Source organism: Oncorhynchus mykiss, chromosome 2 (assembly GCF_057628025.1).
Source record: "Oncorhynchus mykiss isolate SJ-2025 chromosome 2, ASM5762802v1, whole genome shotgun sequence".
NCBI lineage: Eukaryota > Metazoa > Chordata > Actinopteri > Salmoniformes > Salmonidae > Oncorhynchus > Oncorhynchus mykiss.
This window is the reverse complement of record NC_143023.1, coordinates 11,023,581-11,050,187: the sequence shown is the minus strand read 5'-3', so window position 1 is coordinate 11,050,187 and position 26,607 is coordinate 11,023,581. Positions and strand designations below refer to the sequence as shown.

The window sequence follows — 26,607 nt, the reverse complement described above, 5'->3', positions numbered from 1 at the left end:
GAATCAGCATAGGAATAAATACTAAATAACTGTACAATCATTTTTTTATTGTATGTGACAGCTAAGACATGGGTGAGGCAGAAATATGAATCTGAAAGAAGACATTTAGTGTATCCAGAATATTTTTTGTGAAAAAAAATCAAAACATTGTGAAACAGTCAGAGAAATGCTATTACATCATCATCATCCAGTATATACAGGCAGACCCCAACATAAAGAGAACAGAGGATGACAGGGTTCTTCATGATCATGTCATTCCCTGAGCCTCAATGTCCACTGTATACATCCCTAATGGCACCCTATTCTCTATAGGGCCCTGGTCAAAAGTAGTGTACTATATAGGGAATAGCAGGGTCCTCACATTTTCGAACAAGGTGGTGCTGCTGAGTACGGTGGGATGGGGGGGGGGGGACAGACCACAAGGTGGAGCAGCATGGTGGGGTTGGGGGGCAGATCACAAGGTGGAGCAGCATGGTGGGGTTGGACAGACAACAAGGTGGACCAGCATGGTGGGGTTGGACAGACAACAAGGTGGAGCTGCTGAGTACTGTGGGATGGGGGGGGGGGGGGGGGGGGAGCAGCCCACAAGGTGGAGCAGCATGGTGGGGTTGGGGGGCAGACCACAAGGTGGAGCAGCATGGTGGGGTTGGGGGACAGACCACAAGGTGGAGCAGCATGGTGGGGTTGGGGGACAGACCACAAGGTGGAGCAGCGTGGTGGGGTTGGACAGACAACAAGGTGGAGCAGCATGGTGGGGTTGGACAGACAACAAGGTGGAGCAGCGTGGTGGGGTTGGACAGACAACAAGGTGGAGCAGCGTGGTGGGGTTGGACAGACAACAAGGTGGAGCAGCATGGTGGGGTTGGACAGACAACAAGGTGGAGCAGCGTGGGGCCATTTTGGACACAGACATGGAAGGATGTGAAAAACAAAATGGCCAACCTTGAGTCCTTAATCCAGGAAAAGCACATTTTAGAACAAAGCTATGAGCAAAAACATTTAGAAGCTCACCGTCTCTGAGGTGTTCAGGGAAAATAAGAACAATTTAAGTCTATAGCAGGGACATTCAACTCTGACCCCCTCCGGAGCCTGCTGCTTTTCTGTTCTACTTGTTAATTCATTGCAAACACCTGGAGTCCCAGGTCTAAATCAGTCCCTGATTAGAGGGGAATCACCCACCTGGAGTCCCAGGTCTAAATCAGTCCCTGATTAGAGGGGAATCACCCACCTGGAGTCCCAGGTCTAAATCAGTCCCTGACTAGAGGGGAATCACCCACCTGGAGTCCCAGGTCTAAATCAGTCCCTGATTAGAGGGGAATCACCCACCTGGAGTCCCAGGTCTAAATCAGTCCCTGATTAGAGGGGAATCACCCACCTGGAGTCCCAGGTCTAAATCAGTCCCTGATTAGATGGGAATCAACCACCTGGAGTCCCAGGTCTAAATCAGTCCCTGATTAGAGGGGAATCACCCACCTGGAGTCCCAGGTCTAAATCAGTCCCTGATTAGAGGGGAATCACCCACCTGGAGTCCCAGGTCTAAATCAGTCCCTGACTAGAGGGGAATCACCCACCTGGAGTCCCAGGTCTAAATCAGTCCCTGATTAGAGGGGAATCTCCCACCTGGAGTCCCAGGTCTAAATCAGTCCCTGACTAGAGGGGAATCTCCCACCTGGAGTCCCAGGTCTAAATCAGTCCCTGATTAGAGGGGAATCACCCACCTGGAGTCCCAGGTCTAAATCAGTCCTTGACTAGAGGGGAATCACCCACCTGGAGTCCCAGGTCTAAATCAGTCCTTGACTAGAGGGGAATCACCCACCTGGAGTCCCAGGTCTAAATCAGTCCCTGATTAGAGGGGAATCACCCACCTGGAGTCCCAGGTCTAAATCAGTCCCTGATTAGAGGGGAATCACCCACCTGGAGTCCCAGGTCTAAATCAGTCCCTGACTAGAGGGGAATCACCCACCTGGAGTCCCAGGTCTAAATCAGTCCCTGACTAGAAGGGAATCACCCACCTGGAGTCCCAGGTCTAAATCAGTCCCTGATTAGAGGGGAATCACCCACCTGGAGTCCCAGGTCTAAATCAGTCCCTGATTAGAGGGGAACAATGAAACAAAGCAGTGGAACTGGCTTCCAGGTCCAGAGTTGAGTTTGAGGGGGCTATAGCCTCTTCAGACCTGTAGGACTCCTCGGGGTCTGCAGGGCTCTTCCTCTAACCTGGTCCCACATCTATTTCTGCTGTTTAGGAAACTCCTGTCATTGTTGTGCCAAACATTTCATTCACTTAAAAGAGTTGGCAAAACCACACAAACAGATACTGGACCAGGCTACTCGTCCTCTACTCAACCTTCCAAATGGCGATTTTGCCATCCTGGCAGGCGGAGCCACTGAGTACATAGCGGCCCTCTGCAGAGCACAGTGCCTGGACACTGTCTGTGTGGGCCATCAGCTCCTTCTCTACACTGTGGCTCTCTGTATCCACTATGTAGATCTTCCCACTCATCCTGCACTGGTCAGGGCTCGGCCCGCTGCAGCCAACCCAGATCTGGACGAGGGAGGGGGAGGAGACAAACAATGAAGAGAAGCTTGTTGAGGATTTGCAGTTGTACTGTGACATTCACTACCTAAATAAAACTCAGAGTTCGCTCTGGACACTCTGATCATTACTATGAGAGATAAAATAATGATGGTAGGGTGGAATGTATGGTATCATTTCTAAGTACGGTACTATTTTAACTGCTACTTTACAAGCTTTTGTAGAAATTGCACCACCTGAGAAAGACCGTTGTTGCCAGAATCTTCTGAATGTGTTTGGTATGTGTTAATAGTAACGTGTTAAGGAGGTTATTATGTTGGTACCCTTCCATTAAAGTGTTACCAGCAAAACACGCAAAGAACATCCAACTGAGCCCATTATTTTCTCACCTGATTCTTAACCTTGATCATACAGTTGACCCCTGTACAGTTCTGCAGCCGCACCCTCAGGAAAGGCTTGGTCAGGTCTTTACAGTGCCAGAGACAGAGCTCGTCAGAATCAGAACAGCTCGTCCACAACTGGCCCCTCTGAAAGAAACACACAGTGGACTGGTTTAGCCATCAGCTCATGACACTCTCATTGACAAGCAAACTGACTGTTGGAAGGCTGCAAAAATACATAGTGTTTGGCTTGATTATTGAGGCCACTTGGAGGCCATGGTGAAGGCCTAGTATGAGATAAAGATCTTGGTTCAGTGAAATCTCCAAGATGAAGGGAACATGGGCCTACTACCTCTAAGAAGAGGATGAGGCTGCTGAACTCAGTGGGAATGCTCCGTAGATCCTCAGGAAGTGTCATCTTACGATGTGGGGTTCCGTTCTTCCTCAGTTCAACGATGCCGTCTCTGGCACCTAGTCAACATAACAGATGGGAACAAAACAAACAAAGGTTTCTGTCTAGATGCTTGCTGTTGTTAGCATGTTATCTTGTGGTCAATTGACACACTTTGTTAATTGATCATTGGCAGGGTATATAATACATAGGAGTATATAAAAAAAATAGAATATAATATACAGTTAGAGTATAACTATGACTGAGTGAGTTTACTTACAGCACCACAGTGTTCCATTGAAGAGCTGAATGGACATAAGCCTATCACAGGTCAGTTGAAACTGCTTTTTCACTATGAGCGTTGAGAGGTCCCACAGAATGACTGTTCCATCGGCACTACAGGAGTATGTCTGTCTGGGGGGGAGGAGAGGGACAGTTGGATTAAAACAAGCACCATGTAGAAGCCTGATTGTGGTCTAACTACTGATGATTCACTGAGGGCAAAGTAAAGAAGTAGTTTAAGTACACTGCTGCCATCTGCTGGTTGGAAATAGACATCAAAAACACTCCATGTTCTAACATTCTTGCACTATGATACTGGGGTGGGACAGTTAGAAGAACTCCTTTCTGCAATAGGTGCACTATGATACTGGGGTGGGACAGTTAGAAGAACTCCTTTCTGCAATAGGTGCACTATGATACTGGGGTGGGACAGTTAGAAGAACTCCTTTCTGCAATAGGTGCACTATGATACTGGGGTGGGACAGTTAGAAGAACTCCTTTCTGCAATAGGTGCACTATGATACTGGGGTGGGACAGTTAGAATAACTCCTTTCTGCAATAGGTGCACTATGATACTGGGGTGGGACAGTTAGAAGAACTCCTTTCTGCAATAGGTGCACTATGATACTGGGGTGGGACAGTTAGAAGAACTCCTTTCTGCAATAGGTGCATTATGATACTGGGGTGGGACAGTTAGAAGAACCCCTTTCTGCAATAGGTGCATTGGTCATTTGAACAGGCAGTTCTAACACATTATCCTTCCTTCAACATAGAATCCTCAGCATCACACATGGGTTAACAGTTTGTGAGGGTGGTGAAGTGACTGTAGCATGAAAGAGTGCCCTACAGTATATAGGGAATAGGGTGCACTGTGGGACACAGACATACGGTACTATATGTGTAACATTTTACCTCATCTTGTCACTCTCCTCCAGGGCAAAGTCCATAACCTCATGCCTGTGCTCTGTCAGCTGCTTATTGCAGGACATGCTGCGAGTGTCAATTATGTAAATGATGGAATCCTGGGAGCCAATCCATACTTGATCCTGGTCCAATCCCAGCATGCAGTTCTGTGCACATAATAAAGCCACGTATTCAGCACATAAATACGTCCCAAATGGCACCTATTCCCTATATAGTGCACTACTTTTGACCAAGGCCCATAGGACTCTCGTCAAAGGAAGTGCACTATATAGGGAATAGGGTGCTATTTCGGACGCATACATATCCAGGTTTAATCCACTGTCATGTGAATGGCAGGCACTCCTGTTCATACCTCATGAGACCACAGAAAAGAGGAAACACTATCAACAGAAGAAAAAGAGAGAGAGAGAGAGAGAGAGAGAGAGAGGAGCTAGAGAGGGAGAGAGAGAAAACAAGTGAAACAGAACTAGAGGAGCGAGAGAAAGAACGAGTGAAAGAGAGCTAGAGAGAGAGAGAAAGAGAGAGAGAGGGAGAGAGAAAGATGGAGAGGGAGAAAACAAGTGAAGCAGAACTAGAGGGGGGAGAGAGAGAGAAAGAACGGGTGAAAGAGAGGAAGAGAGAGAACAAGTGAAAGAGAGCTAGAGAGAGAGAGAGAGAGAGAGAGAGAGAGAACAAGTGACAGAGAGCTAGAGAAAGAGAGATGGAGAGAGAACAAGTGAAACAGAGAGCGAGAGAAAGAGATCACTGTGTACTTAATTCAATATAACAATTTCTTTTCAAAGGATATTTGTAAGCAATTTCACAAAAACAAAGGACATGTTCCAATATCCACTCACATATAACCCTTAGAATGTATGGCCAAATCCAATGCTTCTCTCTAAGTGTTCTGCTACACTAATGTGGATATTGGAACAGAGCCTAGTAGGAAGGCTCAAGTGATAGTCCAGGGAGAGCGCAGGGGAAATGGTGTGTGTCTGCTTGCAGACATCATACCAGTTGGGAGGATCCCACTTGAACACAGTTCTGCTGCATGGACCAGCTGGCTGCATCAAACACAACCACCCTCCCACCACTGAGGGCACACCACAGCTTGGTGTTCCCATCTCCGTCTGCCTCCGAGTAACTCAACTGGCCTGGATAAACAGAGAGAGAGACTGTAGTCAGTCACAGCAATTCAGCTTTTATCTGCGAATGTCTACATCAAAATCAAATACAATAAAAGTTAAATACACAATCCATGGGTCAGCCAGTCGATGGATACTCCCACAGGCATATAGATGATATGTATAAGGTATACACTGTAGCTCTGCATTACAACAGAATATGTGGGTTTTTCACTGCCTTTCAGATCCTACTATTCTTTTTTTGGCAACTTTTACTTCACTACAGAAAGAAAATAATGTACCTTTTACTCCATACATTTCGCTGGACACCCAAAAGTACTCGTTACATTTTGACAGGAAAATTGTCCTATTCACACACTTATCAAGTGAACATCCCTGGTCATCCCTACTGCTTCTGATCTGGAGGATTCACTAAACACACATGCTTTGTTTGTAAATTATGTCTTGGAGTGTTGGAGTGTTGGAGTGTTAGGGTGTTGGAGTGGAGTGTTGGAGTGTTAGGGTGTTGGAGTGGAGTGTTGGAGTGTTGGAGTGTTAGGGTGTTGGAGTGGAGTGTTGGAGTGTTGGAGTGTTAGGGTGTTGGAGTGGAGTGTTGGAGTGTTAGGGTGTTGGAGTGGAGTGTTGGAGTGTTAGGGTGTTGGAGTGTTAGGGTGTTGGAGTGTTAGGGTGTTGGAGTGGAGTGTTGGAGTGTTGAAGTGTTAGGGTGTTGGAGTGGAGTGTTGGAGTGTTAGGGTGTTGGAGTGTTAGGGTGTTGGAGTGTTAGGGTGTTGGAGTGGAGTGTTGGAGTGTTAGAGTGTTGGAGTGGAGTGTTGGAGTGGAGTGTTGGAGTGTTGGAGTGTTGGAGTGTTGGAGTGTTAGGGTGTTGGAGTGGAGTGTTGGAGTGTTAGGGTGTTGGAGTGGAGTGTTGGAGTGTTGGAGTGTTGGAGTGGAGTGTTGGAGTGTTGGAGTGTTGGAGTGGAGTGTTGGAGTGTTAGGGTGTTGGAGTGTTGGAGTGTTAGGGTGTTGGAGTGGAGTGTTGGAGTGTTAGGGTGTTGGAGTGTTGGAGTGTTAGGGTGTTGGAGTGGAGTGTTGGAGTGTTAGGGTGTTGGAGTGGAGTGTTGGAGTGTACCCCTGGCTATCCGGCAATAAAAATAAAACAATTAGGCCGTCTGGTTCACTATAAGGAATTTGTATAAATCATTTATTTTACCTTTGATACTAAAGTACATTTTATTCCATTTACTTTTGATACTTAAGTATTTTTAAAACCAAATACTTTTAGACTTTTACTCAAGTAGTATTTTACTGGGTGACTTTTACTTTTACTTCTGTCATTATCTATTAAGGTATCATTACATTTACTCAAGTATGACCATAATACCTTTTCCACCACTGGACGTGGCTGGGGGTTATAGCATTTCTTTCACATGGCCCATCAATTTAGATAAGTGTGTCTGGGTAAGCGCCATCTAATATTTATAAAGTCTTTTTTATCTGGACACTTTCTGTTTACCTGGAATTTTTCCATGTTGTTGGCTACTACCACTTTAAATCTTCATCTTTACTACACTACTCACTGTTTAGCACATGACCTCACATGTGAATCTTTAAATAGATGGGTGGAGCTAAGGCTTCAGAGGGTGTGAACAATGCTGAATGGGTGTAGACAAAGGAGAGCTCTCCAAAACATTCAAAATGTCCTTTTCTCAAAAGTGAGTTTACAAGTTTATCAACTTGCAGAATTACTTTCCCATTGTTCCTCAAAAATGCATATATCATTTTGTAGCTCTGAGCTTCTACTTTTAACCAATGTAAAAAATACAAAATAAACTATTTCAAATGTTGAGCCGGTCAGTGATATATTAAGTTTTGTTGACTCACACTGTACAGTACAACAAGTTCATAAGTTACCACACCTGACAAGTGTGAAGAAATGAGACAAACTTTGACAATACATGTACTCATCTACATAAACAGCTGAGAGTAGACAAACAATTAGGCCTGTCTGGGTGCTTTCCACTAGTGTGTATTTGCAGCCAACTATTACGGCTTCAAAGCTCCTCTGGTTTCCACTCAGACATGTTAGGACATGCACCTTACAGGACATGTTAGGACATGCACCTTACAGGACATGTTAGGACATGCACCTTACAGGACATGTTAGGACATGCACCATACAGGACATGTTAGGACATGCACCTTACAGGACATGTTAGGACATGCACCTTACAGGACATGTTAGGACATGCACCTTACAGGACATGTTAGGACATGCACCTTACAGGACATGCACCTTACAGGACATGCACCTTACAGGACATGCACCTTACAGGACATGTTAGGACATGCACCTTACAGGACATGCACCTTACAGGACATGCACCTTACAGGACATGTTAGGACATGCACCTTACAGGACATGCACCTTACAGGACATGCACCTTACAGGACATGCACCTTACAGGACATGTTAGGACATGCACCATACAGGACATGTTAGGACATGCACCATACAGGACATGTTAGGACATGCACCTTACAGGACATGTTAGGACATGCACCTTACAGGACATGTTAGGACATGCACCTTACAGGACATGCACCATACAGGACATGTTAGGACATGCACCATACAGGACATGTTAGGACATGCACCATACAGGACATGTTAGGACATGCACCTTACAGGACATGTTAGGACATGCACCTTACAGGGCATGTTAGGACATGCACCTTACAGGACATGTTAGGACATGCACCTTACAGGACATGTTAGGACATGCACCTTACAGGACATGTTAGGACATGCACCTTACAGGACATGTTAGGACATGGACCTTACAGGACATGTTAGGACATGAACTTAACTGGCATGTAAACAGCTTCTATCTTACAAGCAGATACATCAGAGTGAAGATAAGAGACAAACTATGATAGAAAGTCAGCGGTCTGTTTCCCCTCACCTGGTGTGTAGAGTAACAGAAAGTCAGCTGTCTGTTTCCCCTCACCTGGTGTGTAGAGTAACAGAAAGTCAGCCGTCTGTTTCCCCTCACACTAGTGTGTAGAGTAACAGAAAGTCAGCTGTCTGTTTCCCCTCACCTGGTGTGTAGAGTAACAGAAAGTCAGCTGTCTGTTTCCCCTCACCTGGTGTGTAGAGTAACAGAAAGTCAGCTGTCTGTTTCCCCTCACCTGGTGTGTAGAGTAACAGAAAGTCAGCTGTCTGTTTCCCCTCACCTGGTGTGTAGAGTAACAGAAAGTCAGCGGTCTGTTTCCCCTCACCTGGTGTGTAGAGTAACAGAAAGTCAGCCGTCTGTTTCCCCTCACCTGGTGTGTAGAGTAACAGAAAGTCAGCCGTCTGTTTCCCCTCACCTGGTGTGTAGAGTAACAGAAAGTCAGCTGTCTGTTTCCCCTCACCTGGTGTGTAGAGTAACAGAAAGTCAGCTGTCTGTTTCCCCTCACCTGGTGTGTAGAGTAACAGAAAGTCAGCTGTCTGTTTCCCCTCACCTGGTGTGTAGAGTAACAGAAAGTCAGCCGTCTGTTTCCCCTCACCTGGTGTGTAGAGTAACAGAAAGTCAGCGGTCTGTTTCCCCTCACCTGGTGTGTAGAGTAACAGAAAGTCAGCGGTCTGTTTCCCCTCACCTGGTGTGTAGAGTAACAGAAAGCCAGCTGTCTGTTTCCCCTCACCTGGTGTGTAGAGTAACAGAAAGTCAGCCGTCTGTTTCCCCTCACCTGGTGTGTAGAGTAACAGAAAGTCAGCGGTCTGTTTCCCCTCACCTGGTGTGTAGAGTAACAGAAAGTCAGCCGTCTGTTTCCCCTCACCTGGTGTGTAGAGTAACAGAAAGTCAGCCGTCTGTTTCCCCTCACCTGGTGTGTAGAGTAACAGAAAGTCAGCTGTCTGTTTCCCCTCACCTGGTGTGTAGAGTAACAGAAAGTCAGCCGTCTGTTTCCCCTCACCTGGTGTGTAGAGTAACAGAAAGTCAGCCGTCTGTTTCCCCTCACCTGGTGTGTAGAGTAACAGAAAGTCAGCTGTCTGTTTCCCCTCACCTGGTGTGTAGAGTAACAGAAAGTCAGCTGTCTGTTTCCCCTCACCTGGTGTGTAGAGTAACAGAAAGTCAGCTGTCTGTTTCCCCTCACCTGGTGTGTAGAGTAACAGAAAGTCAGCCGTCTGTTTCCCCTCACCTGGTGTGTAGAGTAACAGAAAGTCAGCGGTCTGTTTCCCCTCACCTGGTGTGTAGAGTAACAGAAAGTCAGCGGTCTGTTTCCCCTCACCTGGTGTGTAGAGTAACAGAAAGCCAGCTGTCTGTTTCCCCTCACCTGGTGTGTAGAGTAACAGAAAGTCAGCCGTCTGTTTCCCCTCACCTGGTGTGTAGAGTAACAGAAAGTCAGCGGTCTGTTTCCCCTCACCTGGTGTGTAGAGTAACAGAAAGTCAGCCGTCTGTTTCCCCTCACCTGGTGTGTAGAGTAACAGAAAGTCAGCCGTCTGTTTCCCCTCACCTGGTGTGTAGAGTAACAGAAAGTCAGCTGTCTGTTTCCCCTCACCTGGTGTGTAGAGTAACAGAAAGTCAGCCGTCTGTTTCCCCTCACCTGGTGTGTAGAGTAACAGAAAGTCAGCCGTCTGTTTCCCCTCACCTGGTGTGTAGAGTAACAGAAAGTCAGCTGTCTGTTTCCCCTCACCTGGTGTGTAGAGTAACAGAAAGTCAGCGGTCTGTTTCCCCTCACCTGGTGTATAGAGTAACAGAAAGTCAGCTGTCTGTTTCCCCTCACCTGGTGTGTAGAGTAACAGAAAGTCAGCCGTCTGTTTCCCCTCACCTGGTGTGTAGAGTAACAGAAAGTCAGCCGTCTGTTTCCCCTCACCTGGTGTGTAGAGTAACAGAAAGCCAGCTGTCTGTTTCCCCTCACCTGGTGTGTAGAGTAAGACATGTACAGTCTGTGGGGCTGGGAGGTCTAGTGATGGATTGATCTTGTGTTTCAACGTCTCCAATGTTGTCTTTGGAACCATCACAGGAACTGCTTACAGACAACAAAACAGAAAGCAGAAAAAAATGACATATCAGAATATGTCTGATCCGGATTACAGAAAATCACAATGAATTTCACACACTATTGTTCTTCAGAGGCACATCCGATGTTGTTGATTTAGTTGTATACTTGATCCTTGAAGTCCAAGGGGTGGTTTCCTGGAAACTCCTGGACTAAATACATTTTCAATGATTCTCCATTGAGTTTGTGTTTTAGTCCGGAACCCCACCATTAAACTTACAAATGGTAAAGCTTACAGATGATTTATATGCAAAAAAAACTAATTGAAAGTGCATCTGGACCATAATGCATACCTTCATGTTTCACTCTGTCAAAGTATGCCAGTTTGGAGGCGGCAAATATGGCCTTCTGGGTCTGAAGGCAGCCAACCACAGCATCCATGAGCAAGACGTTAGTCAAAGCCTGCTGCATGTACTGAGGATCCTTAAAGGGAACATGACAACTTATACACACACTGCCTGTACTGAGGATCCTTAAAGGGAACATGACAACTTATACACACACTGCCTGTACTGAGGATCCTTAAAGGGAACATGACAACTTATACACACACTGCCTGTACTGAGGATCCTATAAGGGAACATGACAACTTATACACACACTGCCTGTACTGAGGATCCTTAAAGGGAACATGACAACTTATACACACACTGCCTGTACTGAGGATCCTATAAGGGAACATGACAACTTATACACACACTGCCTGTACTGAGGATCCTTAAAGGGAACATGACAACTGTACTGAGGATCCTTAAAGGGAACATGACAACTTATACACACACTGCCTGTACTGAGGATCCTATAAGAGAGACATAGTCTTACAAGTATAAACACACAACCTACTACACATTACAATGTACAATGAGTACAGCCAATTAAACAGTGTGGGAGATAACATTACGTTTGGGAGATCACATTAAGTTTGGAAGATCACATTAAGTTTGGAAGATCACATTAAGTTTGGAAGATCACATTCGGATAATATAATAAGGACAAAACATAATACTTTCCAGCAGAGCAGAGGGGAGGGACAAGCCTGTACTGTAAGATTAATATCCCTTTAGGAAGCCTGGAGGAAACCATCAGGCCAGAGGGGTGGGACAAGCCTGTACTGTAAGATTAATATCCCTTTAGGAAGCCTGGAGGAAACCATCAGGCCAGAGGGGTAGGACAAGCCTGTACTGTCAGATTAATATCCCTTTAGGAAGCCTGGAGGAAACCATCAGGCCATAGGGGTGGGACAAGCCTGTACTGTCAGATTAATATCCCTTTAGGAAGCCTGGAGGAAACCATCAGGCCAGAGGGGTGGGACAAGCCTGTACTGTAAGATTAATATCCCTTTAGGAAGCCTGGAGGAAACCATCAGGCCAGAGGGGTAGGACAAGCCTGTACTGTCAGATTAATATCCCTTTAGGAAGCCTGGAGGAAACCATCAGGCCAGAGGGGTAGGACAAGCCTGTACTGTCAGATTAATATCCCTTTAGGAAGCCTGGAGGAAACCATCAGGCCAGAGGGGTGGGACAAGCCTGTACTGTCAGATTAATATCCCTTTAGGAAGCCTGGAGGAAACCATCAGGCCAGAGGGGTGGGACAAGCCTGTACTGTAAGATTAATATCCCTTAAGGTGCCAACAGATCTTATAGTTTCTTCATAAGGTAATAAAAGAATGTGACATGTTTTTCAAGACTATGAATAACCACAGAACGCATTCAGGAGGGTGAAATGGACTATGCTAATATTTCTACCCACACGTTCCACAAAGTGGAACAGAAGTCACTGCACTGCTTAACAGCTTTGCTGCGCCACCGAAAAGCTAGCAATTCCATGGTGCGGGTTGGGGGATTTCAAGCTGAAGGGGTTAGTTTAATGAATTCAACTTGGTTACATTATACCCTATTGAATGAGATCCAGCGTATATCCTACCTTGTGGTCGTCTGCCATCGTCCTCCCAGCCCACATCTCTCTGACCATGAGATTCCACAGGTCACACGCAGACTTCAGGTTGGCCTCAAACACCTCCTTCCTCAGACTGCACTTGATCTTCAGAGACGGGATCCTCAGCAGCAGGAAAGGAGAAAAGGAGATGTTCACCTCCTGACAGAGACGAGAGGGAAAGGGGGATATCTAGTCAGTTGGACAACTGAATGCATTCAACTGAAATGTGAGGAGAGGATTATCAGATATGTCATCGTCATCATGGCAGATTTTTCATTTGAACAAAGCCAAACATTGAAGGCAATACACTGTAGTCATACCAATGTACCCTTCCATATTATTCATTACGGAGTGAGTTTCCAAAAGCTTCATAGCACTAAGATAATCTTTCATCCATTGCCTATACTTGTCAAATATTATTTTAAGACTACAAAGCTTTTAGAGAACTCATCCCTGAACAGTACTACTACTAGTGCCTAAACATAGAGTAACCACACCTTTATGTCTCTGAACTTGGTGATCTCGATAAACCCAGGCCTCCCGTCAGTGAGCAGGAACAGCCTCTTCTGTGTCATGGCGATCTTACCCACTCCCTGGTTGGTTTTGACGGAGCAGGACAGCTTGTAGACACACTCGTTGTTGTCCAGGTGCTCCATGACCTCAGCTGGTAGGTGAACATCCTGGGCCTCCACCTCCGTCTCCTTCCAGAAGGTGTAGAACACACGGAATACCTCTGGGTCAATCTGCTTCTGTTGCCCTGGAAACAGAAGGTGTAGAGCACACGGAAAACCTCTGGGTCAATCTGATTCTGTTGCCCTGGAAACAGAAGGTGTAGAACACACAGAACACCTCTGGGTCAATTTGCTTCTGTTGCCCTGGAAACAGAAGGTGTAGAACACACGGAACACCTCTGGGTCAATCTGCTTCTGTTGCCCTGGAAACAGAAGGTGTAGAACACACAGAACACCTCTGGGTCAATTTGCTTCTGTTGCCCTGGAAACAGAAGGTGTAGAACACACGGAACACCTCTGGGTCAATCTGATTCTGTTGCCCTGGAAACAGAGGTAACCTTCTCTTAGAAGTCTTCAGTCTTCAAGGAGCCATTCGTTGTAAGAGTGGTGATGTGAATGTAAACAAGGCATGACAAGTCTCAGCAGCCTGTAGAGAACATGCTCATCAAACGCATATTAAAACCATGAAAATGCATTCCATCATTTTACTTTCATGTTCATGCATGTCATTCAAGCCAATAGAAACAAGCTACTTCAAACAGCATCCATTGTAAACAGAAACCCTGTGTTTTGTCAAAGCAAAGAGCACATTTATACATCTTCCATAGCTGAAGACGCCCCATGAAACAACAGCCATCCATCTCATGTAAGATGTCATGGAATGAACGTTAAACCCAAGCAGAGATGAAGATAGAGAGAAAAAATAAAAGAGATGCCACATGAGTCCCGCTGACCAATCATACGATGGGATGCTGCAGACAAACTGGACAGTCTTGCTTACCATCCAATGAGGAGTCAATGTAAAATACTGATTTGGAGGGACTCCTCATGGCAGAATTCAAACCCAAAGTCACTGAATCCAAAGTCACTCTTACAAGATCCTATTAATAAAGTAAGGATAATAAGATGATACACACCGTGTTCCTAGGCAGAGTGGTACTGTTTTTCAAACTGTATTGACAGATCAATCACTCGTTTACTATCATGGGTGATCTTATTGCTATAGTACAACCATACTGTACTGCTCATGTATTTCCATGTCCTGTCAACGAGAGGCCTGACCTCTTAACTCACTTACCCACAGTAAGAGCCTCAAACAGCCTATGGATGGTAAGTCTCAACTTACCCACAGTGAGGGCCTCAAACAGCCTATGGATGGTAAGTCTCAACTTACCCACAGTGAGGGCCTCAAACAGCCTATGGATGGTAAGTCTCAACTTACCCACAGTGAGGGCCTCAAACAGTCTATGGATGGTGGCGACGTCTTTCACAATCCCAGACTCCTGGATGCGCTTCACAAAGTCCTCCTGCAGCATGTGGGTCTTAGGGAGCTGGAACTTCTTCACGTGGTCGTCATCTTGGACCAGCACCCTCTCGTTGTCTGTCTTCACCTTGAAGATGAGCCGCTTGAGCTCTGGCCGCCGGTCCACCTGGGAGAACTCGTTCTTCTGCAGCGAGTCCACTAGCGCCTTTACCAGGTCGGTGGGGAAGATCTCGATGTCCGTCTTGTAGAGGTTCTGGAAGTCACTGAGGGCGTCAAGACGCTTGGAACACAGCGTGTTCATGAAGCCGCGCAGGTAGAAGTACCTTGGAAAGAGGGAAAGAGTTGTATGGAGAGTAGTAGGACTTATAAATGATTTGTGAAGTATGTATGTAGTGCGTATTGTGACTGATTGGACACACACTAACGCGCCCTCTCTCTGTCTCGCCCACCTCTCGTTGCTATCAGCAGGAGCATTGCCTTTATAAACTTGGTGGTCCGGTCACTCTGAGGACTTTTCAAATACCCAATAAATAAATACAAATATTTTTTAGATGTAGTGTGTTTAAAGTGTGACTTAATAAAATGAATAATCCCTGTTGTAAACGAAGTACCTGGCCAGGAGGGTGGAGTTCTCAGGAGGAACACAGGAGATGGCCTTCCCCAGTAGTATGATCAACTCTCCATAGTAGTTCTGGACATGGTGGTGCACCATGGGAGGAGGAAATTCTGGCAGCTTGAAGATCTTCACAGGCTTGGGCGGGATCTTGAAGGCTGTGTAGAAAAATACAAAAAGGGTCTACTTTATATGAATCATCTCCAGCACCACCTCAACATCAACATATGTGAAAATGGCGTGTTTCTATGATCTGTAGTAAAATAAGTGAGGAAGATGTGTTTCCAATGACATTATCAACCAATCAGGAGGCATTTAGTAGGTAATGCCTCCTCATAATTGGTTAAAATCACATGATGCACAACGATGTCATTGGAAACACTTATCTCCCTCCATATGTTTTACTAGCGAACATAGAAAGACGCCATTTTAACATATGTTGACATTGAGGATGAACATAGAAAGACTCCATTTTAACATATGTTGACATTGAGGATGAACATAGAAAGACTCCATTTTAACATATGTTGACATTGAGGATGAACATAGAAAGACTCCATTTTAACATATGTTGACATTGAGGATGAACATAGAAAGACTCCATTTTAACATATGTTGACATTGAGGATGAACATAGAAAGACGCCATTTTAACATATGTTGACATTGAGGATGAACATAGAAAGACGCCATTTTAACATATGTTGACATTGAGGATGAACATAGAAAGATGCCATTTTAACATATGTTGACATTGAGGATGAACATGAAGTTCAACATTTGTGAAAATTCCTTTTAAGATGAATCTTCTTGTTCACAGAAGTCAAGGCTGACCTACACTTTACTTTAACCATCTGTTATAAGAGTCACGTAACACTAAATAGTTTGTGTTATAACACTTTTCATTAGCTGGCAACAACAGACATGACTTGTTATGTAGAGTAGTCCAATAGACATTTCCAGTGTAAAGTCAGTGTAAAGTCAGTTTTCATTAGCTGACAACAACAGACATGACTTGTTATGACATCCGTTATGACAGTGTTATGTAGAGTAGTCCAATAGACATTTAAAGTGTAAAGTCAGTGTAAAGTCAGTTTTCATTAGCTGACAACAACAGACATGACTTGTTATGACATCCGTTATGACAGTGTTATGTAGAGTAGTCCAATAGACATTTCAAGTGTAAAGTCAGTGTAAAGTCACTTTTCATTAGCTGACAACAACAGACATGACTTGTTATGACATCCGTTATGACAGTGTTATGTAGAGTAGTCCAATAGACATTTCAAGTAAAGAGTCAAAGAAAGAGTAATGTTAATGTAACCGTGTAAAGTTAAACATCACAGTATATGTGTTAATCAGTGGGTAGCTATTATTACTTCTCCCACTGCAGGGGTTGCAAAATCTGGATTTCCAGAAATCCTGGTTGGAGGATTTCATGCTTCCTCCGTTCTAATTCCACTAATCTTCCAACTGGGATTTCTGGAAAACCTGGGAATTTGGGGAACATTTCTGGAATTTTGTAACCTTTCTAAAAAAAAGTTGCTATCTAGTACCTAAAAGGGTAGGAGAACCCCTTGAAAAAGCCTTTTGGGTTCCAGGTAGAACCCTTTCAACAGACAGTTATATATGGAACCCAAAAAAGTGTTCTACCTAGAACAAAAAAGGGTTACACTATGGGGACAACCAAAGAACCCTTTTGGGACCACATTTTCTAAGAGTGTACTCACCACTTTCAGGGATAATGGTCTTCTTGAGGGAGGTTTGTCTGAGGAGGTTGAGATGGCGCTCCTCTCCCAGGTTGGGGAGGCTCATCCCCAGCCTCTTGTTCAGACGGATCTCTGGGTCGCTGCTATACTTCCTGGCCATTTCCTGCATGGTGGGCCTCCTGGGGTTGTCTGTCATCGCCTTCATTCTGACATCAGACACATATAAAACAGGACTGTATACAATACCCTAAATACCATACAGGACTGTGTACAATACAATACCCTAAATACCATACAGGACTGTATACCATGCAAGACCCTAATACACATACAGGACTGAGTACCAAACAAGACCCAGAATACCATACAGGACTGAGTACCAAACAAGACCCAGAATACCATACAGGACTGAGTACCAAACAAGACCCAGAATACCATGCAAGACCCAGAACACCATACAAGACCTTAAACCTCTCACTGAGTCTCCCCCAGACATATATGTAGCATGTTTGCAGTGGGGTACTATGTAATAGAATTAAATAATTTCCCAAATCACTCCTCCAGTATCCCTAGTCAGTCTCTTTCACTTATTTGATCTATTCCAGCACTAACTGGTCAACTAATCGTCAAGGCTAACTGGTCAACTAATCGTCAAGGCTAGCTGGTCAACTAATCGTCAAGGCTAGCTGGTCAACTAATCGTCAAGGCTAACTGGTCAACTAATCGTCAAGGCTAGCTGGTCAACTAATCGTCCAGGCTCGCTGGTCAACTAATCGTCCAGGCTAGCTGGTCAACTAATCGTCAAGGCTAACTGGTCAACTAATCGTCAAGGCTAACTGGTCAACTAATCGTCAAGGCTAACTGGTCAACTAATCGTCAAGGCTAACTGGTCAACTAATCGTCAAGGCTAACTGGTCAACTAATCGTCAAGGCTAGCTGGTCAACTAATCGTCAAGGCTAACTGGTCAACTAATCGTCAAGGCTAGCTGGTCAACTAATCGTCCAGGCTCGCTGGTCAACTAATCGTCCAGGCTCGCTGGTCAACTAATCGTCAAGGCTAGCTGGTCAACTAATCGTCAAGGCTAACTGGTCAACTAATCGTCAAGGCTAACTGGTCAACTAATCGTCAAGGCTAACTGGTCAACTAATCGTCAAGGCTAACTGGTCAACTAATCGTCAAGGCTAGCTGGTCAACTAATCGTCAAGGCTAACTTGTCAACTAATCGTCAAGGCTAACTTGTCAACTAATCGTCAAGGCTAACTGGTCAACTAATCGTCCAGGCTAGCTGGTCAACTAATCGTCAAGGCTAACTGGTCAACTAATCGTCAAGGCTAACTGGTCAACTAATCGTCAAGGCTAACTGGTCAACTAATCGTCAAGGCTAACTGGTCAACTAATCGTCAAGGCTAGCTGGTCAACTAATCATCAAAGCTCTCAAACACTGTAAATGGATGGTGGTTCTCGAAGAGAGGTTTGAGAAAAACGCCTCTGCTGTACATTCAAATATTCAACAACAATACAACATCCAACAGACTGGATAACTGGATCAGACTTGTGGAGAAACTCTTCCTTTGATGTTAACAAAGCAGGTTTGCAGCGGTGTGTTCTATAAATTAATAATTGGACTGAATTCCATAACATGTCCAGGCAGGTTACCAGCGGTGCCATAACTCAGGTTTCGTTCTAACCATCACTGTACCGTCAGGGAGAAAAGTGAGTTGGAGGGTAGGGGAAGGGAAGGGATAAGCAGGAAAGGGATATTGTAAGTGAGAGCTTACTTCTGTGTCTCTGAGCGAGTGTTGACTTCCATGCGTGTGAAAGCATCCATCTTCCTATTGAGGCGGTCCTTCAGGAATGAATGAAAGATGTGTGTCTCCAAGACCTATACGGATACACATGTATAAATTGAGTGTAGGAATCAACCGTACTCTTTATAGTGATCTGAGAGGCTACTTCAACATGTACCTTTCTGTAAAAGGGAAGGTCAGCTAGCTCTCTGGTCTTCAGGAACTCTTCACTGTTAAACACTCGGTGTTCATAGTTCAGGTGACCACTGACATCCCTGATGAAAGGCAGAAATACAGCGGACCATTAATACACGGGCTACATTAGTACCTTTAAAGACCAGGAAATAGAACATCTTCCTACACCTCACCGGGTTGACTTCCTCCTTACAGGTACAACACCAACATAATCTCACATATGCCACTATTGGCTCTTTCCAGTGTGAGCATTACTCAAGGGAGAGCAGTATTGACAGATTTGAATTCACTTGTTGATGTCTGTAAGCAGGAAGTCCACCCGATGTGTATTATGATGTCATACTTTAAGCCCTGCACCTCAGAAAGGGAGTCTGAACAGCATGACTGACCTAAACATGTTGACAATGAGCTCCAAGGTAACCTTCTGTATTTCCCAGTTCAGGTTCTGCTGCCATTGTCTCCTCAGCATGCGCATCTCATTAACGTCTGTGCCGGCCCCTTGGTGACACACCTCTAGATCATGTTGTAGCTGGAGGCCCTTCCTCCTGTAGAGCAGCAGGAAAAGAAAACTGTTGTTCACTCACTGCCACAAAAACAATGTTATATAAGCATGACTGTGAGTGATAACTGATGTGATATTCTACCTATCAATAACCTCATTCTGTGTTATTGAGACAATGGATGTGTCATTTCAGTTGTAGGGGGCTTCAGCACAGAACAGAGCACATAGTCTGCATTGTCTATGTATACCTCCTGTTATTCTTTTGTTCTACATTTTTCTCTCTGCATTGTTGGGAAGTAAGCATTTCACTGTTAGTCCACAGTTCTTGTTTATGAAGCATGTGAAGATTACAATTTGATTTGATTCTGAAATGGCACCCTATTCCCTATATAGTGCACTACTTTTTAACAGTGCCCATAAGTAGTACATTATTCCCTAGTAGGGCACTATAAAGGGAATAGGGTGCAATTTATTTTTTTTTGGGGGGGTCCTACCGCTTGGTAAAACACTCTGCCGAAACGAAGGGGACGTCTGGTAGGTCGACAGTCTCTGAGCAGGAAGAAGACACTGTTCCATCATCAATATTAATCAAGATCAGGTCGTCTGTTTCCTATCACAGAGAATAGAGAGTTCCAAAAGTCAAAGCTTTTCTTTCTCCAACTGCTATGACATTTCAACTGTTTGGAAACGGAACAAGACAGTACAACCAAGAAGTAGGTCTAAACACTGTTTATGGACAGTTGGACACTTGACACAACGGCATCATGAAAATCATATTGTTGTCCGACATCAAATTACACAAAGACAAAAGCATGGTTATATAAAGGATGTACCAAGGTTGCAATAAAGAAACTACTACTACTAATACAAAGCCTCCTACCGCAGCGACCTCCTCAAAGTGGTTGAGGTGGCAGCCCATGAGGAAGGCGGTGGGGGCCATGACGAAGTCCAGCATCTGGGCTGAGAGGATGGGCACGTAGGGGTGCTGCCAGTGGAGGGGGTGGATGTAGAACATGAAACACTCTGCCACCAGGGTGAGGCGGGCCCAGTCAGCTGAGAAGAACACTAACCTCTGCTCCATCAGAATACCAGTGATGATCTGGGCAAACCAACACAGGGCCAGGGGTCAATAGAACCAGAGGAGAGGAGAGCAGGGTAGAAAGAGCAGAGTAAAGTAGAGCAGAAAGAGCAGAGTAGAGCAGAGTAAAGCAGAAATAGCAGAGTAGAGCAGAAGTACCAGAGTAGAAAGAGTAGAGTAGATCAGAGCATAGTAGAGTAGAGCAGAGCAGAAAGAGCAGAGCACAAAGAGCAGAGCACAAAGAGTAGAGGAGATCAGAGCAGAGTAGAGTAGAAAGAGTAGAGCATAAAGAGCAGAGTAGAAAGAGTAGAGCAGAAAGAGCAGAGCAGAAACGTTGAGCAGAAAGAACAGAGCAGAATAGAGCAGAAAGAGCAGAGTAGAGTAGAAAGAGTAGAGCAGAAAGAGAAGAGTAGAGCAGAAAGAACAGAGCAGAATAGAGCAGAAAGAGCAGAGTAGAGTAGAAAGAACAGAGCAGAATAGAGCAGAAAGAGCAGAGTAGAGTAGAAAGAGTAGAGCAGAAAGAGCAGAGCAGAAACGTTGAGCAGAAAGAGTAGAGCAGAGTATAACATAAAGAGCAGAGCAGAAAGAGAAAAGTAGAGCAGAAAGAATAGAGCATAGCAGAGTAGAGCAGAGCATAACAAAAAGAGCAGAGTAGAAAGAGTAGATCATTAAGAGCAGAAAGAGTAGAGTAGATCAGAGTAGAGCAGAAAGAGTAGAGCAGAAAGAGCAGAGTAGAAAGAGCAAAGTAGAGCAGAAAGAGCAGAATAGAGTAAAGCAGAAGGAGCAGAGTAGAGCAGGGTAGAGCAGAAAGAGCAGAGTAGAGCAGAGCAGAGTAGAATAGAGCATTAAGAGTAGAGTAGAAAGAGCAGAGTAGAGCAGAATAGAGTAGAAAGAGTAGAGCAGAAAGAGAAAGTAGAGCAGAAAGAGTAGAGCAGAAAGAGTAGAGTAGAGCAGAAAGAGTAGAGCAGAAAGAGCAGAAAGAGCAGAGTAGAGCAGAAAGAGTAGAGCAGAGAACAGAAAGAGCAGAGCAGAGTAGAGTAGAAAGAGCAGAGTAGAGCAGAAAGAGAGGAGTAGAGCAAAAAGAGTAGAGCAAAGTAGGGCAGAAAGAGAACAGAGCAGAATAGAGCAGAAAGAGCAGAGTAGAGTAGAAAGAGTAGAGCAGAAAGAGCAGAGCAGAAACGTTGAGCAGAAAGAGTAGAGCAGAGTATAACATAAAGAGCAGAGCAGAAAGAGAAAAGTAGAGCAGAAAGAATAGAGCATAGCAGAGTAGAGCAGAGCATAACAAAAAGAGCAGAGTAGAAAGAGTAGATCATTAAGAGCAGAAAGAGTAGAGTAGATCAGAGTAGAGCAGAAAGAGTAGAGCAGAAAGAGCAGAGCAGAGTAGAAAGAGCAGAGTAGAGCAGAAAGAGCAGAATAGAGTAAAGCAGAAGGAGCAGAGTAGAGCAGGGTAGAGCAGAAAGAGCAGAGTAGAGCAGAGCAGAGTAGAATAGAGCATTAAGAGTAGAGTAGAAAGAGCAGAGTAGAGCAGAATAGAGTAGAAAGAGTAGAGCAGAAAGAGAAAGTAGAGCAGAAAGAGTAGAGCAGAAAGAGTAGAGTAGAGCAGAAAGAGCAGAAAGAGCAGAGTAGAGCAGAGAACAGAAAGAGCAGAGCAGAGTAGAGTAGAAAGAGCAGAGTAGAGCAGAAAGAGAGGAGTAGAGCAAAAAGAGTAGAGCAAAGTAGGGCAGAAAGAGAAGAGCAGAAACGTTGAGCAGAAAGAGAGGAGTAGAGTAGAGTAGAAAGAGTAGAGCAGAAATAGGAGAGCAGAGTAGAGCAGAGCAGAAAGAGCAGAGTAGGGCAGAAAGAGCAGAGTAGAAAGAGTAGATCAAAGCAGAGTAGAAAGAGCAGAGTAGAGCAGAGTAGAAAGAGTAGAGCAGAAAGAGGAGAGTAGAGCAGAACAGAAAGAGCAGAGCAGAAAGGGGAGAGTAGAAAGAGTAGAGCAGAGCAGAAAAACAGAGTTGTTGTCAGGCAGGGCAGAAGTCAAAACATCACTCCGAACACTTCAGTTGAATGGCTCATCGTAGAAAATGATGTTACCCATCTGAACATAACTCTCTACTCACCTGTAAAATCTGTTTGGATCTAAAGCACAGGAAGGGCAAATGGAGGTCCAGGTCTACAGCGGGGTGTTCCTTATCCTCTCTGGAAGGCAGTACGATCATCAGGGGTCTCAGGTTGAACACCTGGGCACAGTCAGGGGTGAGTACATCATCAATATCAGTACACAATAAGGAAAAGGTGTTGGTGGTGGTAGTAGTAGTTTGTATTTTTTTGGGGTCATTTTTATTCTGACTGTAGGATGGAGAGAGGGGGGGAGAAATGAAGGACCAAGGAAGAATCAAACCCCAACCATGCATAGTCCATGTAGAGTGAGTGGTGTTCAAATACAACCAACCACTGGCACTTCAGGCAGCCTAGCAGTTTGGATCGATGAACTGGATAACATAAAGCAGCTCACCACATGTAGTTGTCCAGGGGGTGGAATGGGCACTAGAGACAGTTTGGCTGCAAATTCCTTCACCCTCTCTTCAGACAACCTGCTTGCTCTAAGCTGCGCCAGCAAACTACAGAAGTGTACAGAAGAGAATGATTTAAGAAACGACAACACACATATACGGGCTGTATTGAAGACGTATTGACCCTTACCAAGACAGACAGTCCTTCAGAGCATTGTAATAAGGATGCTTGGATATGACACAGATGGCAAAAGCAGTGTAGAGCTTAGTGGTCCTGGTGGACGACCAGTGTCCATTCTGATAGAACACTGACCCTTCCTACGAGGACAGAAGTGACAAATCCACTGTGTGAGCATTGAGTCTTTCACAGGAAGGAGCGTCATAGCGAAAGCATTTAACATGGTTTTGTTTTGCACAGCTTTATAATGAAAAGGATCACATGTTTCTGCAGGAGAATAAAAAGGAAAGACTCCCACCTGAAATGGTCTACAACACTGAACAACCACTCCATGGGTTTGGTTACCGAACACATCCGTGAAGACTAGAAAGTGAAAACGCTCTTCTTTTGGTTCATTTGTTACTTGAAGCCCCCCTGATTTCAGAAAAGTAAGGATTATTTGTATCTCTCTATTGTTAGACAGTGCATTGGGCGATGTCTTTGAGCTAATGTTTTAATGACATTGTACATAGGGATGTCTGTCAGCCTTCATTTTGGTATGGTGTTTACCTCAGGTCATCTTTATAATCCCAACAATGACACATTTAACTGGCTATCAGCCTCACAATATACCTCTACCTGGAAAGCAGAGTTGGGGCAGGGCCATGAGGTCGATGTCCTTGGGGACGCTGACATCCTCCGTGACAGTGGCCCCCTCACTGCTCCCGGCCCCTCCAGGGCCACTAGGAGCCACCACTAGCCTCTCCTTCTTCTTGATGAAGGACCGTCTGCACTGGACTCGACTGAAGGTTCTGGGGACACCAGACTCATCTGCATTCTCTTTGGTCACAAACGGAGGCACATGGACTTGCAAGACCTCTGGGTCTAAAATAAGGAGGTCTGTTGTGCTGTTGCCCTGCTGTAGAGACTAAACAGAACAATCCATGTTAACCTCCATTTTACATTTCTAATCCACGATCCAGCTCACCTCTCTAATAAATGTATGTATTAAAAAAGACATTTGCTGATTGCCATTACCTGATAGACATCCTTGAGTTTATCCCCAGAGGCTCCGACAACAACACACGCTTCCAGTAGCCCTGAGGGAAGATGGTCTGCCATCAGAACCGGTCCTTCCTCCTCTGTACATCAGGCTCACAATGGTGGAATCACATCCAAGCATGGGATTTGTTCTTTGGAGGAGGAAGCGAGAGAGAGAGATAGAGAGAGGGTGAGAGAGAGACAGAAAGAGAGAGAGAGAGGGTGAGAGAGAGAGACAGAGACAGAGAGAGAGAGAGAGAGAAAGAGAGACAGAGACAGAGAGGGTGAGAGAGAAAGAGAGGGTGAGAGAGAGAGAGAGAGGGTGAGAGACAGAAAGAGATTGTTCTTCAGAAACATGAGTCACACTCCTTAGCTTGTTCATTTGGGCAAGTTGTTATACCCTTGATCACAGCAGCTGGCTAACAAGATAAAGAGCACATGACATCCTGCTTATTATATTATATCACCTTTTAATAGATATTTACAACAACAAGCCAAGAGGTTCAGCCTGGAAACACAGCTCACCTGATCACTACTAGGAAAATAAACCAAATTGGAGAGTGTCCTCTGCTCTGAGAAACCATTAAAAAAGGTGTCATCAAAAGCAACTATGGCATCACCTCACCAAACAACAAAGCAGAGTTGGAGGAAATACAGCTGTAGCTTGTAGCTTGTCTCCTCTGTAAAGGCAGCCACCTCAGGAGATACAGCTATAGCTTGTAGCTTGTCTCCTCTGTAAAGGCAGCCACCTCAGGAGATACAGCTATAGCTTGTAGCTTGTCTCCTCTGTAAAGGCAGCCACCTCAGGAGATACAAGATAAACACCCTTTAATTGAATTTCTCTGCTTGAGGGGAATTTCTGGGCAAATTGGTTTCATGTGTGCTGAAGATACCCTTCAATAGGTCACTGAGAAAACTCAATTGAGGAGTGGCACAGTTCACTTTATGATGGGGTGGGTGTGTGGCCTAGTGCTGTTGTATTGAAAATAAGTGCCTTTTTAGATTAAACAAAATATGTAATTAAAAAAACTTAGTAACTGCACTCATATCCCTTTGGCATCTACAATAGAGGTGTGACTTTCTAATGGGCGGTCTGAAAAGCGACCTGTCACCAGTTCCTGCATAGCTTCGCATATGAGAGCAACACGCGTTCATATTATACACATGCATCACGTCATTATAGCTGCAGAACTGAAACCATGAAATGTTTTATGTGATTTCAGCAGTTTATGTCACAAGTCCTTTGCAGTTGTAGTCTGAACTAGACAATTAGAAGCAGCACTAAAATGAATGCGTTACAGTGAAATAGGCTGAAATCGGACACTCCTTTTGTCTGCTTATCTCCCCATATTCCCAGCCTTCTCGGTACTGATTGACTGACATACAATGCATTTAGTTTCCATTGATGAATTGGTGTCTCTGGAAAACTTGGCAACATCCGCACTCTTTCCATACAAGCCATACTGAAAGAGCCAAGATCCCTTTATAGGCCAAGAGCATGTGATGATCAAACTCCATGTTGTGTGTCATTCAATAGCTACTGTGCATACATCACTGTCAAAGCATATTCATGTTTCCGTAAACATATAGAAGGTAGCTCAGCTACATATAAAAATGTAAATTGTCAAAACAGAAAGTTAGTCTTTAACTGATTTATTTCAAATGCCAATTAATGATCTTCACCAACCTGTTGGTCCATCGGTAATCCAAGATCACGGGCCAAAGTCACTGACATTCGTTTGAATGAATTTGTAGCCACCGAAAGACACAATCAAAACACCTTTGTAAACAATGCAGTTGATTTGACCTTCCCAGGAAATGCTGTTATCTGTCTGACTGCGATTAAGAGCGTGCTGCTTCCTGCTTTCAGAAAGGATACAAAATCATGCGTACTGGAAAAATGCAGTTGCCCCTACTTTTGTAAAGAATTCAAAACCTCGTGCATTCTAATTTGCTGTCGTAGAAGTTAAGAAGCTGCATTGCCTACTTAACAAAACTGCTATAATAAATGATGTCAGAAGACTCATTCAGTTTCTCTATCGACTTTGTTATAGTGCCATCTAGTGAGCAATGTGCAACATTGTAACAATGCAACGACACTCAATTTAAGTTTAGTGTTAACAAAGTCGCAATAAAGGCATAAAGATTCAGCTTCTTCAAAGAAGGCAACCGCTGCTGGTTATTTTAATTACATTTGCGCACATTTGGGGAGGGACATCATTTTGATATTTAAAGGTGCATTCATTACCTATCCTGCATTTATACACCAATACCCTGTTAATTAACAGTGTTAGGGTCAGCAGGTTAGTTATCAGGGTCAGCTGGTTAGTTATCAGGGTCAGAAGGTTAGTTGTTAAAAGGGTCAGCAGGTTAGTTGTTAACAGGGTCAGCAGGTTAGTTGTTAACAGGGTCAGCAGGTTAGTTGTTAACAGGGTCAGGTGGTTAGTTGT

At 44.6% G+C, this 26,607-nt stretch overlaps 1 protein-coding gene across 3 annotated transcripts; it reads right to left on the bottom strand.

The window, feature by feature from the left end:
- Positions 1 to 30: 30 nt before the first annotated feature.
- LOC110520749 (DENN domain-containing protein 3) lies at positions 31 to 26,233 on the bottom strand. 3 transcript variants are annotated; one of them, XR_016484013.1, is made up of 25 exons: positions 25,845 to 26,233; positions 24,155 to 24,309; positions 23,756 to 24,044; positions 23,436 to 23,551; positions 23,150 to 23,277; positions 22,962 to 23,067; positions 22,567 to 22,686; positions 20,270 to 20,488; positions 19,884 to 19,999; positions 19,277 to 19,432; positions 18,871 to 18,967; positions 18,684 to 18,787; positions 16,926 to 17,110; positions 15,195 to 15,354; positions 14,542 to 14,906; positions 13,175 to 13,345; positions 12,577 to 12,747; positions 10,947 to 11,076; positions 10,513 to 10,620; positions 5,504 to 5,643; positions 4,499 to 4,656; positions 3,585 to 3,718; positions 3,266 to 3,384; positions 2,923 to 3,060; positions 31 to 2,542 (listed from the first exon to the last, which is right to left on the bottom strand). XR_016484013.1 is itself a non-coding variant. In XM_090188487.1 (25 exons), exons 2-25 carry the CDS (start codon positions 24,236 to 24,238, stop codon positions 2,336 to 2,338), a joined length of 3,810 nt encoding a protein of 1,269 aa, XP_090044613.1. In that variant the 5' UTR covers positions 24,239 to 24,309; positions 25,845 to 26,233; the 3' UTR covers positions 31 to 2,335. The 3 variants fall into 3 exon arrangements, 2 of the variants coding, with proteins under 2 accessions (XP_090044613.1, XP_090044622.1); XM_090188487.1 differs by having other exon boundaries at positions 13,086 to 13,345; XM_090188496.1 differs by lacking the exons at positions 31 to 2,542; positions 2,923 to 3,060; positions 3,266 to 3,384; ... (5 more) ...; positions 12,577 to 12,747; positions 13,175 to 13,345 and adding an exon at positions 13,354 to 13,522.
- Positions 26,234 to 26,607: the final 374 nt, after the last annotated feature.

Coding starts and splice junctions, on each gene's coding strand:
- LOC110520749 (XM_090188487.1), bottom strand. CDS start 24,238: ATGGCAGACCATCTTCCCTCAGGGCTACTGGAAGCGTGTGTTGTTGTC. Junction 18,968..19,276: donor CTCATTGTCAACATGTTTAG/GTCAGTCATGCT, acceptor GCCTTTCATCAG/GGATGTCAGTGGTCACCTGA. Junction 10,621..10,946: donor TGACAGAGTGAAACATGAAG/GTATGCATTATG, acceptor GTCTGTAAGCAG/TTCCTGTGATGGTTCCAAAG.